This window comes from Calidris pugnax, unplaced genomic scaffold (assembly GCF_001431845.1).
Source record: "Calidris pugnax isolate Ruff unplaced genomic scaffold, ASM143184v1 scaffold26, whole genome shotgun sequence".
Classification (NCBI taxonomy): domain Eukaryota; kingdom Metazoa; phylum Chordata; class Aves; order Charadriiformes; family Scolopacidae; genus Calidris; species Calidris pugnax.
In genome coordinates this window covers 576,660-597,039 of record NW_015090765.1, presented here as the reverse complement: position 1 = coordinate 597,039, position 20,380 = coordinate 576,660, and the positions used below count along the sequence as shown (strand labels likewise).

Here is a 20,380-nt window from a genome sequence, read left to right as displayed (position 1 = left end):
TGTGTTGCGTTCCGTTTTCAGTAAAGTCAATAGAGAATGGAATCCTCTCAGAAACCCTGGCGTTTCTTGGCCCAGTTGATATTTAGAGAGGGTTACAAACAGTTTCATATTTGATTTCTTTTACTCTTCTCACCATTCTAATTTGGATCCAGTAAAGGGCTATTTCAGGGCCAAAATCTCTTAACGTGAGTAAGTTGAGGCCTAGGCAGGCCAGCGGAAACATGCTTGCTTTCTCTCTCACCATTCTAATTTGGATCCAGTAAAGGACTATTTCAGGGCCAAAATCTCTTAACGTAAGTTGAGGCCTAGGCAGGCCAGTGGAAACATGCTTGCTTTCTCCTCCATCTATATGGAATAAATAGGGAAAAGCTGTAAATATTGCTTTTTTCTCAAGACTCGACACTTTACCAGCTTTCTGTAAAAACCCATGGCAGAAAGTCATGGGATGACTCACATGGAAGCTGCACTTCCAGGAATCTTTAGTGTAGCTGCAGTTGGCCAGAACCAATGAGCCTGTGTATAATTTGCACAGATCCTGGTAGTTTCCTTTCTGTAGGATCTGCCTCAGTGCCTTCAGCAGAAGGAAGTACTGCAGGGTGATTGGCCAAGATGGACTTCTAAGAATTAGGAATTATGGAATCTCTGAAGTCTTCCCTAAATGTTTCTTCTTGGTGGTGGCCTTAACCGGGGTCAAACCCTAAGAGATGGAAAATTGAAGGCAAAGAATTTTTCTATCATGGACTGAAAGTGTACTCCAGTACTTAATATATGAAATATTTTGTTTTGTTGGCTGACTGCAGAAATGTATTTTTGTTGAGAACAATAACATTTGAAAACATAATAAAATAGATCATCAGCATTTTACTAGTTCCTTACAATAATGGACATTATTTAGCTAATCGTCCTTCAATATCCTATTCAAAAGCAAAGGATTAGCAATACAAGTGAGTAAAACAACCAAAAGAAAGTTGTTCTTCTGGACTTTTGAGAGGACTTCATGAGGACTTTTATTTTTCCAGAAATATTTTTACCAGAATAGTTAGCATGCTTCAATGATGTGCTAAATACAGACACAGCTCAGTGTTTTTAGTGCTGGATTCTGGTCAAGCACCATCTTTGCTTTTGTTTAGCATACTTTTGTATTAGGTTATGAGAACAAAAACAATCAGCAAACAGTTTACTTTCTTTTCCCTTTGTAACAGCAAGAGTTCAATACAGTATGAAATAACCCCTCCTCTTTGTTTATTAATTATGACTTTCAGAAAGTTTTGGCTGCAGTTATGCTATTCAATGTCTTTAAAACTTCGAATCAGTGTAACCCCCTAAAGATTCAAGGGCTTCTTTCAAGGAGGTCCTAGAACAACAGAGTGGTTAGTCATTTGGAAAGTATTTACAAAACAAGTGCAATTTAAAAAGCAATTATGACATCCTAGATGGCAAACAAAAGACATTCAAAAGGTGTATAGGTATGCGCTCAGAAATAAAGCTCTAGGATATTTCTTTGCTTGCTTTTTCCACATTCTTAAAGTTCTTTTGGGCCCTTTTATGGAGTCCCTGTTTTCCCTATTATTATTTTTTTCTTCTGCCCCACAGGCTCCATCCCCCCGAATTGCTGACTGTCATTCTTTTGGCCGAGGATGATGGGAGGGGATTTTTTTTATTATTTTTTTTCAAAACCTTTCAAAAAATATTTTTTTGGGGGTGGATGGATCAGTGTTGAATAGCAAAATGTTAGGTCCCTTTTTAAAGGATCAGATTTCACCTACATCTTTATTATTAGCAGTTTTCTATATATTTTGCAAGGTGAGGCAAAAATTGGAATGACTAAGTAATGGAAGTATAATGGTTGTGACTTATTAATGCTGAAATTGTTGGTTTGATGAGAGTCTTTGAAGTTCATTACCAGCCTCAGTTCCCAGTATATGGGTAGAGCTGGCAGAATATTTCCAAGCTAAGCTGTCCCATGTGGCTAGTATTTGAACTGTTGTAGACATCTTAGTGCCAGCACTACTACTTGGATTTACCAAAATATTTTGTCTTTGATATTATGAGAATTCCAGATACTTCTTAGTGAAAATACCTTAGTACTAGGGCATAAATGTAAAACTTAAATTTAAAAAACCAAACTCTGTAATATCCCTCAAACTTAGTAAGATATATGTATTTGTATTTTCTGATGGGCATAGTACTGTTTAAGTATGGGAATTTTACTAATGTGGTTTAGGATCTTTTGATTTCTTTAATTAAATTTCATTTTAATTAATGTGGTATTTTTTTTCGGTTTCTAACATGTAATGTCTTTAATATGCAGTTAATTAAAGTAGCATTTGATGAAGAAGTCAGTCCTGAAGTGGTGGAAATATTTAAGAAACAGTTAATGAAGTTCCGTTACCCTCAATCTATCTTCAGTACTTTTGCATTTGCAGCTGGGCAAACAGCACCACAGATCATTTTGCCAAAGCAAAAAGAAAAGAACACTTCTTTCCGGTATAGTCATTCTTCTTTTATTACTGATGTTCATATTTAGCATTAGTCAAATACATTGAACAATCTGACAGCTTTGCAGAAATGCAGAGCATTCAAGCGGTTTTCAGGAAAATAACTGAGTGCTATTCTGCATCTTTTTATATTTACTAAATAAAAATACATGTTGATTTGGTATAAGAATGTGTTACTCATCCAGATTGCTGGCTGCTGTAAGGTTGAATAAGCATCTCATTACATTTTGAAACACACACAATGTAAATAGCATCTTCCACTATGCTGACATAAAAAACAGATTTCTTGTGTATTACTTAATAGGTTAATAACCAAATGTGGTTTAGAATTAATTTTACCCTTGCTACAGTCTGTACAGTTGTCCTAGTGTTTTTTTAATCTCGAGTTTGAGCTTTGGATCTTCTTCTGAAGTTGACATCAATTTTTAGTAGACTAGATGGATCATTAGTCTGTTCCAGAGTGGTAGTTCCTGTGATTCTCTGTTGATGATTGCATCGTTGGCACAGGAAAGTGGAATCCCAAGCTAGTAATGGAATCCTAAAACTTCACAGTAATTTCTATCTTTCCTGCCTTTACTTTGTCAACTTTGTAGCTTTATCACATTGCTAGCAAAGTACAAAAAACATATTCATTACCATTAGACATAACAGACATAAATTGATAAAAGTGTTGTTTAAATATTAATGTAGGAAGCAATTTTTCTGGCAGTTATAATTTTTGTCATTATATTAAATTAAAAATTAAATGTCATAATATTAAATGAAAAATAAATTTTATTTGGGTAAGTGGGTTCATCCTAAAAGTCTGCACATGCTATCAGGAAGAATCATACGCATCCTTCTAAATATTTTTATTGCTATAAATTTATAGTACCTTCTCAAAAAGCATTGTGAAAGGAGCAAAACGTGCTGGGAAGATGACGATTGGACGCCAGTATTTATTGAAGAAGAAGACAGGCACAATAGTAGAAGAAAGAGGGAATCGCCCTGGCTGGAATGAAGATGATGATATCTCTGGTAATAGTAAAACATTTTTTTCCATGTTGATTGATAAGTCAATTCCAATAGATTGAATAAGAAATGTCTTCAGGAAGCAATTGCAGAGTCCTCCTAGACAGGAAAGAGAAAGGTTCCAAATATGTACATTTAGTAAGTGGTTTCTTTTATGATGACAAGGCAAAATAGGAAGTTGACTTCATTCAGTGGTAAAGCAAAAAACTGGATTACTATTTTTTCATTATAAATCTATTTACATATAGTATCTTTTTAATAATTTTTTACATCATTATGGTGTAGATGGAACAGCACAGAAGCATGCTGTAGCCGTCTTTTATTTTCAGACATCATGATGTTTGCAATTAGTCTATGATGAGAAAGCAGCAATTGGTGAGATTCAAAAAAGAGCAAATACTATCGGAGACTTTTGTGGATGTGGAAGTGACAAATGATTTCTGAAAGCAGTAGAAGTCATTACTACTGAAAATACCAAATTTTGGTTGAAACGATTTGGGACAGAAGGTAGGAATTGATTTGGGCATTTTATATAGTTCATATGATGGTGTGGAGTTTGACTTTCTTCCAAATACTTCTTTTCCTGCCATGTGCTGCTGTCAGTATGTCCTTATCTGGACCAGTGCTAATTTATAATAAACCACTAGAGGGAACCAGATTCTCCTGTACATAAACAGGTATTGTTTCGTCATAACATTCTTGCTTTTTTTAAAAAAAAACGAAGGCATTGCAGATAATGAAGTGTTTATCACACACTAATAGTCTCCTCAAAACATCAACAAGCCAAATTTTCCTTTTGAGCATTTGGTCAGCAAACAAAGCAACCTAAGGGACTTCTGAGCAGATCTATAAAAGTTGTCTGAAGCAGGACTCTGTTACTGAGCTGTTTCTGTTCTCTCAGAAAGGGAAGAAAGCCATTCAAAGAAAACTAGAAAATACTGATTCTTTTCTTTCATTCCAGATAAAAGTGGTGGAAAAAAGGCAAAAAGAAAGGATAACAAAATACAGAATGTCTTTACAGTGCTGAAAAATTACGTTCTTAAGGAAGATGCTGGAAATTCAATTCAGTGCTGAGTTAGTATGCGTTCTGATGTTGCAGATTCTTGGGATCAGGCTGTACCTGGGTGATTTTGGGGTGATTTTGTGACCTTCACCCCGAGACACCAAGCACAATCATACCTGTGTATTCATACTTCTCTTGACGATGAAGAAATTCTAAGACTTTTTGCATTGATGATGTACAAAACAACTACATTCTTCCTTGAACACCGGTGTTATATAAACATCATTGATAGTCACTTTTTCCCTCCCCTAACAAGACATCAAAATATAAATTGTGAGGCTTCCTACCTGCTGCGTTCCTGAGGTGTAAGGTGATCAAAGTCTGACAGTTTGCTTTTCTCTCCACACTGCACTGACACCTGAGGTATAGGTAGCTGCCAACAGTAGTGACTCTTTGTTTCAGACAAACAGCCATAGGAAATTTGCTATTTAATCGCTGCAATTTCTTTTATATTGACTGCTGTGAATCACTTTCTGTTTGCACATCTCAAAAAATGAAGGAGAGGAAACTACGCAGCTATAGCAACAATGAAGCCAATGGGAACTATCTGCAGCAGGTGATGCATTGTCTTAAAAAAGAAATGTTAAAGACAGGGTTGGAAGGAACTTAAAAAGATCATCCATCTCTGCCCCAAGGCAAGATCAACATACTTAATCTGTTCCTTGTAGTTTTTTTACCTAGCTTTTTCTTAGAAGCTTTCAAAGATGAAGATTCCACAACTCTGGCAATTTGCACTATTGCTTTAACCATCCTTAAAGCTGGTGAAAAACAAGCAACTTTCTGACATTCAGGCCTAAACGTTTCCTTGCCACAATTTAAAGCCTTCACTTGTTGGTCTGCCACCATATACATATAGAGGTGAAAAACAAGCAACTTTCTGACATTCAGGCCTAAATGTTTCTTTGCCACAGTTTAAAGCCTTCACTTGTTGATCTGCCACCATATACATATAGAAGAAATTACCTTCATTCTGATTGCAGTGCTTAATTTATTTGTGGACTATTGTAATATTTCTCTTCTCTGTTCTTTTCTGGATATTAAATATCTGTAGTTTTTTCAATTTTTGTTTATTAGTCTTGACAGACTTCTGGTCATCTTCATTCCTGTTTTCTTAGTCCTGTTTAGCTGGTCCACTTGCAATGTGATTTCCAAAACTCGGCTCTACTTATTAGTTTTTGCTGATGAACATCTAATTTCCCTCCAATTCCTCCCCATCCTTTTATTTTCAGAGTTTAGAATCTCATCGTCTCATGACTATTAAGTTCTGTTTCCTATAGGTGATCATACTGGTTTATTTCATAAAATAGGAGACTATAAAACCCACTTTTACAAAAGTCATATCTCAGGAACAGTAAAATACAGGGATTATTTCTCTTATTGTCAAAATCAAGTTAAATCCATTTTAAACTTGAGACAGCAAAACATCTTTGTCTTCCTCTTCAGGTTAAGCACACTGATATGTGCTCTTATAATTCTTACAATCTTTAGCTTTTTATGGACAGAAAAATGTTCTGCAAATTCTGATCACCAGTATGCCTGCTTTCATGAGAGAAAAATGGATTTAGAAAAAAATATTTCAAAACATTCACCCTAATCTTAGCTGAGTCATTTATAGCTAAATGAGCTATAAATGAGCTGAGTCAAAATTGCTAAATAGCAAGTTTCTGTATGCCCCCAAATAAAATTATTTCTAAAGCTCATTTAATTTGTTTCTCGTTACTGCACTTCATACTAGTAAATGTTTTCTAACTTCTTTCTTACCATGACAAATATGAGAACACAGAAAAAAGAGAAGGTATCACCAGCATTAAACTCAAACAGAGAATTGTTGGTTTTGTTTGATGAGCCGTAGGGGCAATAAAATTACTCATTTAGCTTTTATGCTACGATGCACGCACACAAAAAAACCCATATGGGTTCTACTCCTGTAAATTCTGAATATTGTCTACTGCCAGTAAAATTTTAATTGTATCGTTTTATTTTTTAAAATAATTTTCATTTCCAGTTTTATAAAGCCTTGTTTTAGATTTAAATCCTTTTATGCTTTTAAGTGCCTCATTCATGAAGAAATACTTCCCCTCTTATGCACGCATTTCGATGCTTAAGGTGGTAGCAAGTAACTGATGCATGCTGTGAACAATAATGAACTTTCAGAAGTATTTGGAAATAGTTGAAAGTGTCAATAACAGGCAGGTGGCAGTTTTTGTGCAAAGACCTTGCTTGACTTGAATTTCAGTGTAGTTTGAACTTGTGACGTGGGGTTTATTTCTCATGGTTAAAGGTTTTTCTGCTTTGGAAAATGGAGCTGAAAGCAGCTGCTGTTTGAAACTGAGGCATTAAGAAACCAACAGTCATCTGTTGTGAAATTTTGACACAGAAATATTTTTTTAGTTGAGCTGAACCTTAAAAAGATTGTTACATGTTTTGAGGATAGTTTAAACGAGTTGTGAGGTCCATTTTATCTTGGATGTTTAATGAATGCACTTTTTGCACTTTTTCATTATTCTGTCTTGTGTACATCTTTATATAGCAGTGTGAGTTTAACATTTTTTCATAAATTGTTGAAAGAAATATTATCTGCCTGTTTCAGTTCCAATGAATATATGAGATAACTTTATGCACAGCTTTAGCAAGAGGGTTGTCAGCCATGCCAGTCTCAAGGCCAGTAGGTAACCACACGATATATTCAGGTTTCCTGACTAAAATATTCTTTTACTGCTTATAATTTCTGTCAACTGTGATTCGTGTGTATTAGTTCTTGTCATTCATCACTGACAGTAAGACAAACTAATGTTTTGTTTTCTGTATAACCACTGGCCTCCCCAGGAGCAAACTCATAAAGATTTTTAACTTCAGTTTCAGATGACAGCGAGCTGCACACAAGTGGTACCCTAAAAGCATCAGAAAAATCAACAATGGAGCAATTAGTAGAAAGAGCCTGTTTCAGAGACTATCAACGTTTGGGACTAGGGACCATCAGTAGTAACTCTTCTCGCTCCAAAACAGAATACTTAAGAATAACTGCCCTGAACAGGATGTATTCACTTTGCAGGAGGTGAGTTTACCAATTCAGTCAAGTGGTTGAAAATAAAGATGACATAACACACGTACCACATGATGTATCCGTTTAAGCAACTTATTCTGAGAAATTTTTTTGTCTAGAGTGGGAGTGTTCAACCAGTGACCTTGAAGCTATTTGTATTCCACTCAGAGATTTGTCTTCTGGCAGCTGCATACGTATTCATTAGATTCAGAAAGGCTGCCATCAATGGTAGCTGAAAGTGAGCTTTCAGAGCTGCCCCAGAAGCTCTGTCAGACAACACAAGTCTTCCTTCCTAGGTTCCTTCTGTAGCCCACGGGGCTTTTTGAGGAGACTAACCTAGATAACTCTGAATTGCCTTTTGAAGGAGTTTCTCTCTCTTGGCTTTCTACACTGATTTCTAAATCATTAGGCTATTTTTCAGCTTTTTGACTTAGTCAATAAAGTTAGCTGGTAGAACTCACACTCTGGGTAAGGCTTCTGTAACTTGCTGTGTTGGTACTGAAAATTATTTATGCCATATATTTGCATATAAAACCTATTCTGATCCTAAATAAAAAAGCAAGCCTCAGAAAAAAATCATATGTAACTATCTTCTCCAAATAAAAATATATTTTAAAATTGAATTCATGAAGGTATCTACACTACTTTAAAAGTTTGTCATGTGCTGAAAGTCCTGTGTTTTATTTTAACACATAAATATTTTGAACTCCCAGTTTGTTGTGAAAGCTGATGTAGTTTACTGCCACGCCCACAAAAATTCTTTTTAATACAGAAGCATATCTGCATTAGTCTTATTCGAAGAGTATAAGCATTTTCTAAAGCCAGTTTGGGCTAGTCATTGCTTCCATTATGGATAATGAAATCACGAGTTTGTCATGGAAGAAGGCACACTAGAAAAATGTTAGATCCTTTCTTGTTTTCTAAGTTACCCAGAATAACAGACAGATTTTGTTCAGTCACCTTTGAGGACAATGCAGATGAAGGCACTAAATCTGTACATTTGTTATGCTTTGAACATTATGCAGACAAATCTTTCCTCCCATAAGACCACCAGTTTTCAATATTCTGTAGGATTTTTGGAAAATACAATTATTTATGCGTGGATTTCAAGTCTCAGGATATACATAGTTATCTAGTGCCATATTAGTTTGGTTCCTGTGTTTGAAGAGGTAGACCATAAATATTATGTACATTGATTTTGTACGAGGGCAGTTCCATAACTGTCAAAGAGGTGGATTTACAGGAGCAGTGTATATTGTAGAGGAACAAAGTTGTTTACTAAGCAGTAACTTTTCCCTGCTCGTTGTCTGAGTTTCTTCTTTATGTATGAAATTGCCACTTAAATTGAATTTTTTTTTTGAGGATATAGAAAATAATCTTTTGTATTGCATGAATCCTTTTTTCACTAGCATGAACACAACAACCATCTTGATGGGTTTTCTATTTTTAAAGGTATTGTATCAGTGAATTTCCTGATCTCTCAATATATTGTAGTGTCTTAAAAAATACACAAAAATGCATTGTTTCAAGTACACTGTTCCAAGAAATCTGACTATAAAAATTAAATCTACGTTGGCATAACCCAAAAACTATTGTTTTAGTTGTGATACTTTAGGCAGTCTAGCAATCTTTCCTTTCAATGCTCATATTTTGTATATGTGTCTAAACAAAGCTACTACATTTACATGCCTCAAAATTCTCTTTTCTATCATGCTGAAAAATATAGCTTTATTATAGTCACAGGTAAGAGATATATTAATACGAAAAATACTGCTAAATAGAATATAATCTTAAATTGAAAGAGACTAGTCGTGACAGTCTCACAAACTTCTCATAATTAAAGTTTCTTTACAAATTAATGTATTTGCTAGGATTGGACTAAAAATTAAGAGTTACCAAAAAAAAAAACCAAAACCAGTTGAGGTGCATTTTGATTAAGATATATATTCAGCTTGTAATTTTAGGATTTTTTGTTGTTGTTTAACATTTTGAAAGCACTTGTTATTCAATTTTTTTCACCTTTTTGTCAATACAGTTATCCTGGGCTTCTGGTAGTACCTCAGTCTGTCCAAGACAGCAGTCTGCAGAGAGTCGCTCGCTGTTACCGGCACAATCGCCTCCCCGTTGTCTGTTGGAAGAACACTAAAAACAGTACTCTTCTACTTAGATCTGGGGGCTTTCATGGAAAAGGTGTTGTTGGCCTCTTCAAATCCCAAAACACCCACACTACAGGTAAGTTGTTACAGCTGGGCTGTCTGTATAAGTAATTAAATGTAGAAATACTTATATTTATTAGAGCAAATCAGCGATACAATTTAATCCTAAGTCTCAGGATATGAATGGTTTATCTGATGATATTAGTTCAGTTCAATTAGTGTATATCAAGAGGCAGATCCTGCATAGTATGAAAGTGGTTCAAAAAATGTCAATGAATAATTTGAATGGAGATTATATGCGTACCAAAAGTCTTTGGTAAGAGCTGATATCTGCCAAATGCAATACAAGCTTCCCCTGTTTTCCTCATATTATCTTTTTCCTTTCCACTCTTTTATGTAATGAGTGCACATTGTCCCTTTTAACAGAGGATTGTATAAAATATCAGAGACACCATTATACATTCATTTTTTCATTATTTTCTTTGTAATACTAGTTTAAATTTTATCTTTTTTTCATAAAGCATAGATCTGAAAGATTCTAGTTGAGTTCCTTCATTAAGTAAATATCTTCCTTTGTCTGATCAAGATACTGATACAAGATAAAGAACACTTGGCAGTGTTTAGGCTACTGCCTGGATTTCCAACTCATGCTGATAGTTTCTTCTGAGTTAATTTCATGCCAACAGTGGATTTGGCATATTGCTGAAGGAAAAGTTAGTATTCTCTTTAATGAGACTGGTAGTTGTTTAGAAATTGCTCTAGGACTGGGCCATAATTTTTCTCTTTTGGGAAAATGAAAATGTGAGGTAGAATTGGAATACTAGGAACTCATTAAGGTAGCAAAGAAATTCCTTGGTCCTGTTTATGTTTCTGTTTCACCACAATAATGACTACAACGTAATTAAAAGGTTTGACTCTACTGAATATAATTTTTCAAAACCTGTAACAAGCATACCATATAAATATGTGCTACTCAAATAAAAGTAGTTTGAGGATTGCATGATAGAACTCTTTTCTGCATAGCCCTCCTGAATTTTTACTTCACAGACTGCCTTTATGAAAACCACAAATTGCTTACTTGTAAACAACACCTTCTAGCAGACGTTGTTTAGCTATATGAGGTTTTTTGGGTATCAAATTTACCTTGAAAATCTCAACATTTCAGAGATATTAGAAAAGCAGTTTTATATCAGACAGTGTCTGGGCTGGCTGTTAATGCTAATTTATGAGTCACTAATTATCTGCTGAAGCACTGATTCATTGTGTCTCTCCAGTGTTTTGTGGGGGCGTGTTTCAGTTGGAGTGAGGAGCAAGGTTATGAATTGCTCTTTATATAATGCATTTTTGTTGAAAAGATTCATAAAATGTATCAGTGAAGTACTACCAATAGTTAACACAGCAGCTGCCAAAGCTTTGAGCTACACCAGTTGTTCCACAGGTTTATGGTGTGAATCCTAAGCACAGTAATTCAAATGTTAGTCTTATAAACTGATTTAATACTGATTGTCTTGGCTGAAGTACTGGCAAGGCATCTTTAACCTGTTACAAATAGAATAAATAGAAAAAATTCTGCAGGAATAGTCCACTAATTATATAAAGACAAACACTTCCATATTTTCTGTAGTGGCTATTATTTCTGAATGCATGGAAGTATAAGAGCCTTCTAAAACAAGATCTTCAAAGCCTGACCCATTAAAGCACATTTCCTATATGTAATCTCCTTACTTTTGTCGGTGATCTCTCTTTTCAATTTTATACAGTCTTTTATATTGACATTGGCATACTTCCAGCAGTATATTAGGCAATACAGAATGTGGGTGACTAACACAGTCTGACATTAGCTTCTGGGGTTACTATTTCTTTTAAATTGTAAAGAAAATGGAGACTCTTGAAGGTACTGCAAGGAAAATGAGAAATATTTATAGGATATTGATTTTATCCATAATGAAGATGAAGCTGGGGGAAACAAAACTTCTGAAGAAACTGATCGATAAAGATGGTTGTGCACAGGTGCTTGTATTTGCCTCAGCAGGAGTTGTGTACAATGAAGAAAAACACATTGTGATGCAAACTAAGAGGACAAAGATAAGGTCAATTGAAGTTGACGGGTGCATACCTTCCTAAGCAGACATTCCATAGGACTAGATTTTTATTAGGCAGTTCTGGATTGATACACAGAAACAAAGAGGACCTGCTGGAACTTAATGAGCTGGAGGGGAACAGATTTAGACTGGAGATGAGGAGAGGGTTCTTCACTGTGAGGGTGGTGGAGCACTGGAACAGGTTGCCCAGGGAGGTGGTTGAGGCCCCATCCCTGGAGATATTCAAGGAGAGGCTCGATGAGGCCCTGGGCAACCTGGTCTAGTTGGGGGTGTCCCTGCTGACTGTGGGGGGGTCGGACTAGATGGCCTTTGGAGGTCCCTTCCGGCCTGGGCAATACTATGATTCTATGATTCTATGAACATTTTTGTGATTTCCTGTAACATTGTATATTAAGCAAGTTTTCAAAGCATAGTTGAGATCAATATAAGAAGTACAGAACAAACTTTTTCAAGAAATTATGCGTGACAATAAATTGTTGTATGGATCAAACTTCATGTGCAACAGAATTGTGTTTTTCTAACATCTGTCCACAAAGGACTATGAACAGATGTTTGAATATGAGATGGAGAATATACAGGTCTTTTCAAAAATTTCTGAAGTTTGGTTTCTGAATTTCACTTCAGCCTTTCTGGGAATTTTTTTGCAGAGCATTGTAGTTCTAAAGATGACATTTCTACACCTGAATTACCAAGTATTGGTCAACTGCCATGTAGGATGACTGTTTATGTTTCTTTTATGTAGTAACACTATCCAAGAGAACAGTTATCTTGATACAGGCTGGATTATTTTACCAAGTATTGGTCAACTGCCATGTAGGAATACAGTTATCTTGATACAGGCTGGATTATGGGCTGTACTAGGACCTGTTGTAAGAGACAGACGGGGCAACCTGTAACCAGGCATATATAGCACATATTAGCAGCTGAGGCAATCTTACTGCATCATTAAGCAATGTATTTCTTTCCTGGTATTTATTTTGTTTAAATCTATGCTGTTGTGATGGCCTTCGTGTGATACAGCTCTTAAAAGATCAGTCATTTTATAGAAATACCTGTTCACCTATGGAGGTAAGGGGTTCATGCTTTGAATCACCAGAAGTCTTTCATCCTTTTATACTGCTGTTACACCTTGTGTGAGGGGTATGATTAGTGGTAAGGATGAAGGGCAAATTTTCCTTCTGTAGTCTTTCACAGGGAAATTATTGCCCTCAGTCTTTAATTCAGATATCTGCTGAGTTCAATAGCAGACTTTCATTTAAGTCAAGCTGTTTGTCTCCTGAGTCTCTTTCCTAAAACACACACAATGCTCTTCACTAAAGAAAATTTTTCTAAGTGCAAATGGTAAGGACATTATTATTTCATTTAGACATTTCATTTCCTTTCATTTAACTAAATTGTTAAGACCTAAATTGACTTTTTCTGGCATTGGTTCAAGAACTAGGAGACCCAGAGATCAGTCAAGTGGATTTCAGAATGTGTAAACCCTGCTAAAGAGTTGAAAAGAAAATAATGTTTTAATTCAGGCTTATTCCACTTGTCAGACAGAAACAGCATGATGTTTCCTGCATGTACATTTTCTAATCACTTCCTAATTGTGCTTCCAATTGAGATACTAATTTTAGGAGGGCTATTTAGATACTAATTTTAACAGGACTATCTTTAAATTTCTTTTGCCACCTCCAGCTAATTTGCATAGAATTTGACTGGGCAAAACTATTTATAAATTACCATTGTGGTTTGTCAAAAGGTGCTCAATCAAATTCTTTGACTCTCTCTATCTCCTATTCCAAATCTTGACTGTGACAAGATACTGAATCCTGGTATAAGGAGCTATGACATTTTTGTCCTTTAGGAAGTCCAGAGGTGGCTGCAATAAACTAGAATTCAAAAAATTTTGTTTCACTTTTGAAAAGTATCTGACTTACTGAGACCGGATGCTTTTTTAGTCATCATAGTATGGCCTAGGACGTGACCTTCATCTCCTTCCTTCAAGTCCTTGTACCTGGACACAAAGGGATGGATTTTTTCTGGTTAAGATTTATTTTCTTATTTTTCTTATTTTGTTTTTTTTTTTTCCCCCTGAATTCTGGTTTTTGTTATTGGTTGCTTAACTTTTTTAAATCTTAAGATTCTCTTAAGTGGACTATCTGTTTAACTTCAGTACTTTCTCAGAGCATCATACCTTCTCATTTTGTTTTTTTTTTTTTTCCTTTGCCTTCTGTTTTTAAATTGTCTGTTTCCTCTCTGGCATTGCTTTCATCCGGTCTTTCACAGACGCTTCTCTCTCTCTGAAATGGCCCTTCTCCATGTCTCCAGCACCTTAAGCAACATCAGTAACAACTGGAAAATGATTCTTTTCCTAAGATCTGTAGAGTAAACAGTCATCTGAGCTACATATGTAAAGGATTATTAAGAGGTTTTCAGAGATGGAATTGTGGTTCTCACCACAGTGCAGTCCCCCCTCCTACAAGTTACCTAAGCATGTGAGAAGACACTTCCTGAAGTTACCTACTGGTGAAGCAGTAAGTGGACTTTCACTAGGGAACAGGAACGTTACTTTATGTGTGTTATCCAGGTGTGCATGCACTGTCCAGCCTCTTTCTTCTTTAATCCATTAAAAAAGTCAGATTCTGGGCTTATGGTACCTGAAGGATACATAGATTGTGTCCATTGATGTCTCTAAATGCAGCAGAGCACATGAACACTGGTATCTTTTGATTTACATATACTTTTGGTAAACAGGCAATATATCTCGAGGGACCTCCCGTTATACGTAAGTAACCTTCCTTTTCTGGAATGAGGAAGAGCTGGTTGAATATAGTTTTGACTTTTGTTAAAGAAACAGTTCTTTTTTTTTTTAAAAGCCTGAAATTTTCCAACAATTACCACAAATTTAGAGATGTTGCTTCTCGTTCTGAGTGAAGAGAAAACAACATCATCTCCATTGCATTTGTATTGATCTCTGGCTAATGATGAATGTTTGAAGTAGTAACCACGGGGTAACAGACTCTTTCAAAAGTTTAGCTGTGTGGAGTGGAATGCAACAGGACGTTGCTGGGTGCTGCTCTGGTGATGAACATCTGAGCCTTCTTTGTCATCAAAGGAATGGCTTTTTGAACCTTTCATAGACAAACCATGACATTTTCAATGCTCTGCTTTATATAATAAGCTTTTTATTTTGCTATCCTTTGTATTTATAAATGTACTTTTATTTAAATGTATTCCATTCTTTTGACTCTAGCTCCTGCTTCTTTAGAGTCTTCAAGCAGCATAGAACAGGAAAAATACCTACAAGCCTTACTGAATGTGATATCCGTCCACTGCAAAATGAATGGCAGTAATACTCTCACTGTCAGACCAACAATTGCTCTGTCTCCAGGTAAAATTGGTTTATACAGTGCTTTTCTATGCCTAAGTTGAAAAGTGAGTTTTCTCTGCATTGGTGTTAGTTCAGTTTGTCCCATATGAATTCTGTTGTTTCTTTGTTGTTGCACTTTCCGGATAGCTTATTCACTCTCTAGTTTCAGTTAATGTGTTTTCCATATGTAAAGGATGTTTATAATCTTTCCCAAAATATTGTTTCAGTATTCTTAATCTGACAGTAAAAGATTGTCCACCTTTGGTCGTAGTTTTTGCTTAAATTCTCTTGACTGTGATGGGCCAATCTTGAAGCATTAGTAATTTAAATAAAGTTCTCCAGGATATCAAGATGCCAAATCTTTCCAGGGTTTTTTTAAATATCAAATGCAACATTATATAACAGAATCAAAAGCAAAGATGCACTTTAAAGTGTTCTATAATAAATTAAGTGTATTGAAAACTGTATATTGAATAAGAGACTGCCAAACTGAAGAGAATGCAAAATACTGCTCTGTTTCATATAATGAGAAGATAAAACATTGCAAGCTCAGATTCTATATGAACAGATGCACTGTTTAGCTACAGCAGCAATGGAAGGTATGTAGGCATTTTCATGTGTGTTACGTGCTCATAATGGACTGTTAATGTCAGTTCCAAGGAGAGCTTTACTTGCAGTGAAAGCTCTTCCAAAATCTGCTATTTGAGTTATGCATATGTGGTTCTGTGAAGAAATGAATCCATGTTTTATTTCAGTTATTCTGTGATGAAACCTGGTAAGATTTCTGTGAAGGTAACCCCAATGTCTTAGAGCAGGATGCGACTTGAAATTGTGTCTGTCTTGTCTTATTCAGTTGGTGGTAATAGGCCTGATATAAACAGTGTCTTTTCTTGTAAAATAACACCCTTCCCAAAGTGTGCATGCTTTGCTTCATTTATTGTAAAATATGTTGATTGCTTAGCTGTATCTAACATCTCCATGCTGTTGCCAATATATACATGTCTTAAAAATACATCTGAAGTACAAAATTGGCAAGAATTACCTGTATTGTGTGAAAAAGGGCATTTTTATCAGTTATGTTAAGCATTAGTCTGAGTAACACTGTAGTTTTTTAATCTTCTATTCTTTTTTTGGCCGACTTTAGGCACTGAAAGGAGGGCTTCAAGAATGTCTACTGTGTTTAAGCAGGTAGTGCCAGGACATTTGGATGTAAATCTATCCAATAGCTTTGCTCGAGGAGGTTAGTAAGACTAGTTCAAAGTCTGTTATTTGAAATAATAAATGCTAACAAAATTTTAGTCAAATAAAAATAATTACGCTGCTTGCTGATTCGTTACTCTGTGAAACAACAAAACAGAAATTACAGATTAGCCAATAATAAATGCTAACAAAATTTTAGTCAAAAATAATTACGCTGCTTGCTGATTCATTACTCTGTGAAACACCAAAACAGAAATTACAGATTAGCTTCAGTCCATTACAGCATCTAAGTATCTAATTTCTGTTTAAATCCTTTACTTACCATTGAAATAAAGCTTGTTTCATGTTGGAAATAAGTGGAAAATTAAGCACTCAATTAAGAATTGTTTCTAAATACTTCAGATTCATCGGAAATAAGTGGAAAATTAAGCACTCAATTAGGAATTATGTTTCTAAATACTTCAGATTCATTCATATTTTTAATTTGTCTAAAATGTATGACCTGAAAATGCTTATTTTATTTTAGGATTGAATACACTTTAGAATCTCCAATTACAGATCATTCTGGCATTTGGCTGAAAATTAGCTGATGCTTCATAAAGTTACAGATTATCTATCTGAACAATTTTACTCTAGGTAAAGGAGGGAGTTATGTGGCTAAGCTGTAATAAGTAGGGAGATAAAGTACCTTCTTTGGAAATAGTTATTCTTAGGTACAAGGGCTCATCGGTGTCATTTCTACAAGAGGCTTTCATTCTGTGAAGTGGATTCCAACTACTTTTACTTTTCTAGTCTGATTAAGTTGTTATGATTTCTGTAAAATATATGCATAAATTAGTGCATCAAATTCCTTAAATATATGTTTGTTAAGATAGGGATTATTTTCCAAAAGGGAGCATTTTGTGTTTCTTTATTGCTTCTTAGCCCTGAAGGCTGCCCTTAAAATTATTTCTAAGCATCTAAAAGTTGGGTTTCTTCCTTTTTTGACTCCTTCCAACTTTGTGCGCACTAACCATCTTACAGCAAATGCAGCTCAGATTTCAGAGATGGGAATGAGAAAGGCCATAAGACACCTCATCTAAAATTGTTGGACCTACTTTGACCTGCTGAGGTCCATTCCAACCTAAGTTATTGTGTGATAGAAAAACTGTAGCTATGTGTGGGGAAGAATAAAGCGATTTTGTAGAGAAAAACTTTCAAAAGAGATTAGAGAAATGAAGGGAGGAAGGAAGAAGGCAGGAGGAAGGAGAAAGGAAAGAAGAAAGGAAAATACTCAGATCTGTATAGAGGAGTTACGTGAGAGTTGTGAGGAAGGAGAAAGGAAAGAAGAAAGGAAAAGATCTGTATAGAGAAGTTATGTGAGAGTTGCAGCAGAAGGGAAGAGAGGAGGGCAGTTAAATAGTTATCACCAAAGACTGGAAAATTCTGTGCATTTTCATTAATCATAGTGTATACGTACTTCATATCTAAATGTTCTGTTTATGTTCTCTGCTCACTGTGGTGTTGTAGTACATGGAGGTGAAAAAACATAGTGATTTTAATTGGCTAGGTAAAATGGCTAGAGAGCTAAGAGAACAGGAGTTAATAGTGTCTGGAATTGTTAGATAAATTGGTGGCTGTGCCCAGCTTGACTTCGTACTGAAATAGCAAAACTGCTGGAGAGCTGACAGCAGACAGTTGGGTGTATTCCATCCTCTTGTGTTGGGACACAAGTGCCAACAGCGAAGTGGTGCTGAGGGGCAGGGAAGGTGCTCTAGATAAGTAAGGGAGAGCTTGCTGGTTTGACTGTATGGAAGTTGTCTTTTGAAGATAAAAGGATTAGGGAAAAAACTATTGCTGGTTTCTGGGGTTAGAGTTTGTGGCAAGTGCGATGGGATGAATTTGTTGCTACTTAGTGAAGAATAGAGGAGTCTCGAGGCAGTATGAGGTCACAGACATGCTATTTTTTTGGACGTTGAAGTCTGTTGGCTAAATTTCAGCAGTAATCGGGAAGAGGGCAGAGAAGTTATCTTGTGTCTTGCTGGATCGATGCCACACCTGCTCTGGATTTCTGAAAGGTGTAATTACAGCCCCGTATCTGCGGTCTGTTCACAGTTCAGCAGGATACACGAGGACTTTGCTGAAACATAAGAATGTTTGACAAGTACAGTGGGAGCCCTGGTGAAGGTGAGAAGTTGACAGGGTAAGAGAGAACAGGGAAGGGGAATATCTCCCTGTAGATAAGTAAACAGTAGGGGTTTTAGATTAGCTAACAGAATTCTTTGAGAAGAAACTCTAAAATATGCAAAGTATACAGAATCTCTAAAATTGTTGTTCTCAAATTGATTCATGTGATCTATTACAACAAAGATTTTTACTACTTTTTCACAGCTAGTTACATTTCAAATGTGAAGTAGTGTCACAAGACAGGACCAAAAATACAGGGTTTTGGTCAGCTGAAAAGAAACAGATTTATTTTATGCAGGTGGTGTAAAAATGGTGATTTCTCTGTCCTCCACATTCCTAAGAATAATTCAAAAAGGAAAAAAAAAATATATGATGGTGTTACCTTATCATAGCAAGCAGCTATGGATTATGCACTACAGTGTACAAAATACAATAGCACTTTTTTTGTGGTTTTAATTCTGGATCCCTCTTTTTTTCCTTGTTTTTATTCTCACACTTACCAGGGCTCAAAAGTCAGGTTTAGCTGTGATACACCAATTGAAAATGACATTTTCTATTTTTTGTGCCAGACAACATATTTTTAATACACATCCTTTTAAAATTTAAAAGATGTGTGCTAGTGCTTGAATAGTATTTCTCATTTTTAAAAATCATAGTTGTTCTTAATACTCAATTGTCCTGAATATATGTGTCCATGTCAGGTACAGTTTTTTACTTTATCTGAAACACTGTAACAAAATGGTTGCCTAAAGCTCAGTTAAGTTGTTTCTGATCTGAACTATTTGGCCAAATACTTATAGTTTATAACATATTTTCATTCTTGGACTTTTTTTTTGGCAATACCTTGGTTGATATCTTTCATAAGAATTGTAAGTTCACTCAAAATACATACCTTTTCTTCTTATATTACTTTATAAGTATAGTGTGGTTCTACAGAACAGCACTTCTTATCTGGCATTGTTGTGTAATTTAGTAGAATAAAATGTTTTCTCAGTATGATTTGCTGCTGTTGGAAAAATACTAGGATATTTAATAGACACAGACTCAAATCAGACACTTGTTTTAAATGCTGCTGTTGGAAAAATACTAGGATATTTATAATTAATAGATACAGACTCAAATCAGCAGGAGACATTAATACTTTTGAGTATGTTTTAATAGAATATTTGTATTAAAAGAAGTTTCTTATGTTGATGTGGCTTTTGAGCTAAAAATAAACCCTCTGATAAGCATATCAGGCTGCCACTGAAAATGAGAATTTTTGCATGGGGGGAGGAAACCTCTTTGTGTGATAGATATTACATGTTTTCTAAATCACATACTTTTACACAGTCCTTTAAAAATGTTTGTAGGTGTATAGAACTAATATCTTGCACTCTGATTTGATTTTGAGGTCCATCAAATTACATACCTAACATAGATTAAAATAGTTTTTTTAAAAAGCACTGACATTTTTAATTTTTAATTAAGCTAACTTTCAGCTGGATAAAAGCTTTCATTAAAGTATTCAGCAGAATGATTTAATCGTTACATTTCCTTTGGTATTATAATTATGGAAAAACACATGATGGCTGTGCTGCATGTTTGAAACTATTGCAATGACAATGGAAATTACTCCTTTTTGATAAATGGATACTTCCTTCCCATTTTATATTGGTTTTCTGACTTGATTGATGTTTTGTCTTGTGATGACTAAGATTTGTGCTGTCTGATAAATCATGTACTGTAAAGAAATTCAATATATACTAGATCTTTGGAAATTAATAAGTAACCCTTTTCTTTT

At 35.3% G+C, this 20,380-nt stretch overlaps 1 protein-coding gene across 1 annotated transcript in view; it reads left to right on the top strand.

Annotated features, from left to right (window-relative positions):
- The window catches only part of SBF2 (SET binding factor 2), a 272,308-nt gene that overhangs the window by 194,978 nt on the left and 56,950 nt on the right, over nucleotides 1–20,380 (top strand). The window contains exons 24-29 of the mRNA XM_014966465.1: nucleotides 2,312–2,487; nucleotides 3,370–3,515; nucleotides 7,429–7,627; nucleotides 9,651–9,847; nucleotides 15,115–15,252; nucleotides 16,376–16,471. Of these exons, the coding sequence (XP_014821951.1) occupies nucleotides 2,312–2,487; nucleotides 3,370–3,515; nucleotides 7,429–7,627; nucleotides 9,651–9,847; nucleotides 15,115–15,252; nucleotides 16,376–16,471 (952 nt within the window). The remainder of the gene's footprint in view (nucleotides 1–2,311; nucleotides 2,488–3,369; nucleotides 3,516–7,428; nucleotides 7,628–9,650; nucleotides 9,848–15,114; nucleotides 15,253–16,375; nucleotides 16,472–20,380) is intronic.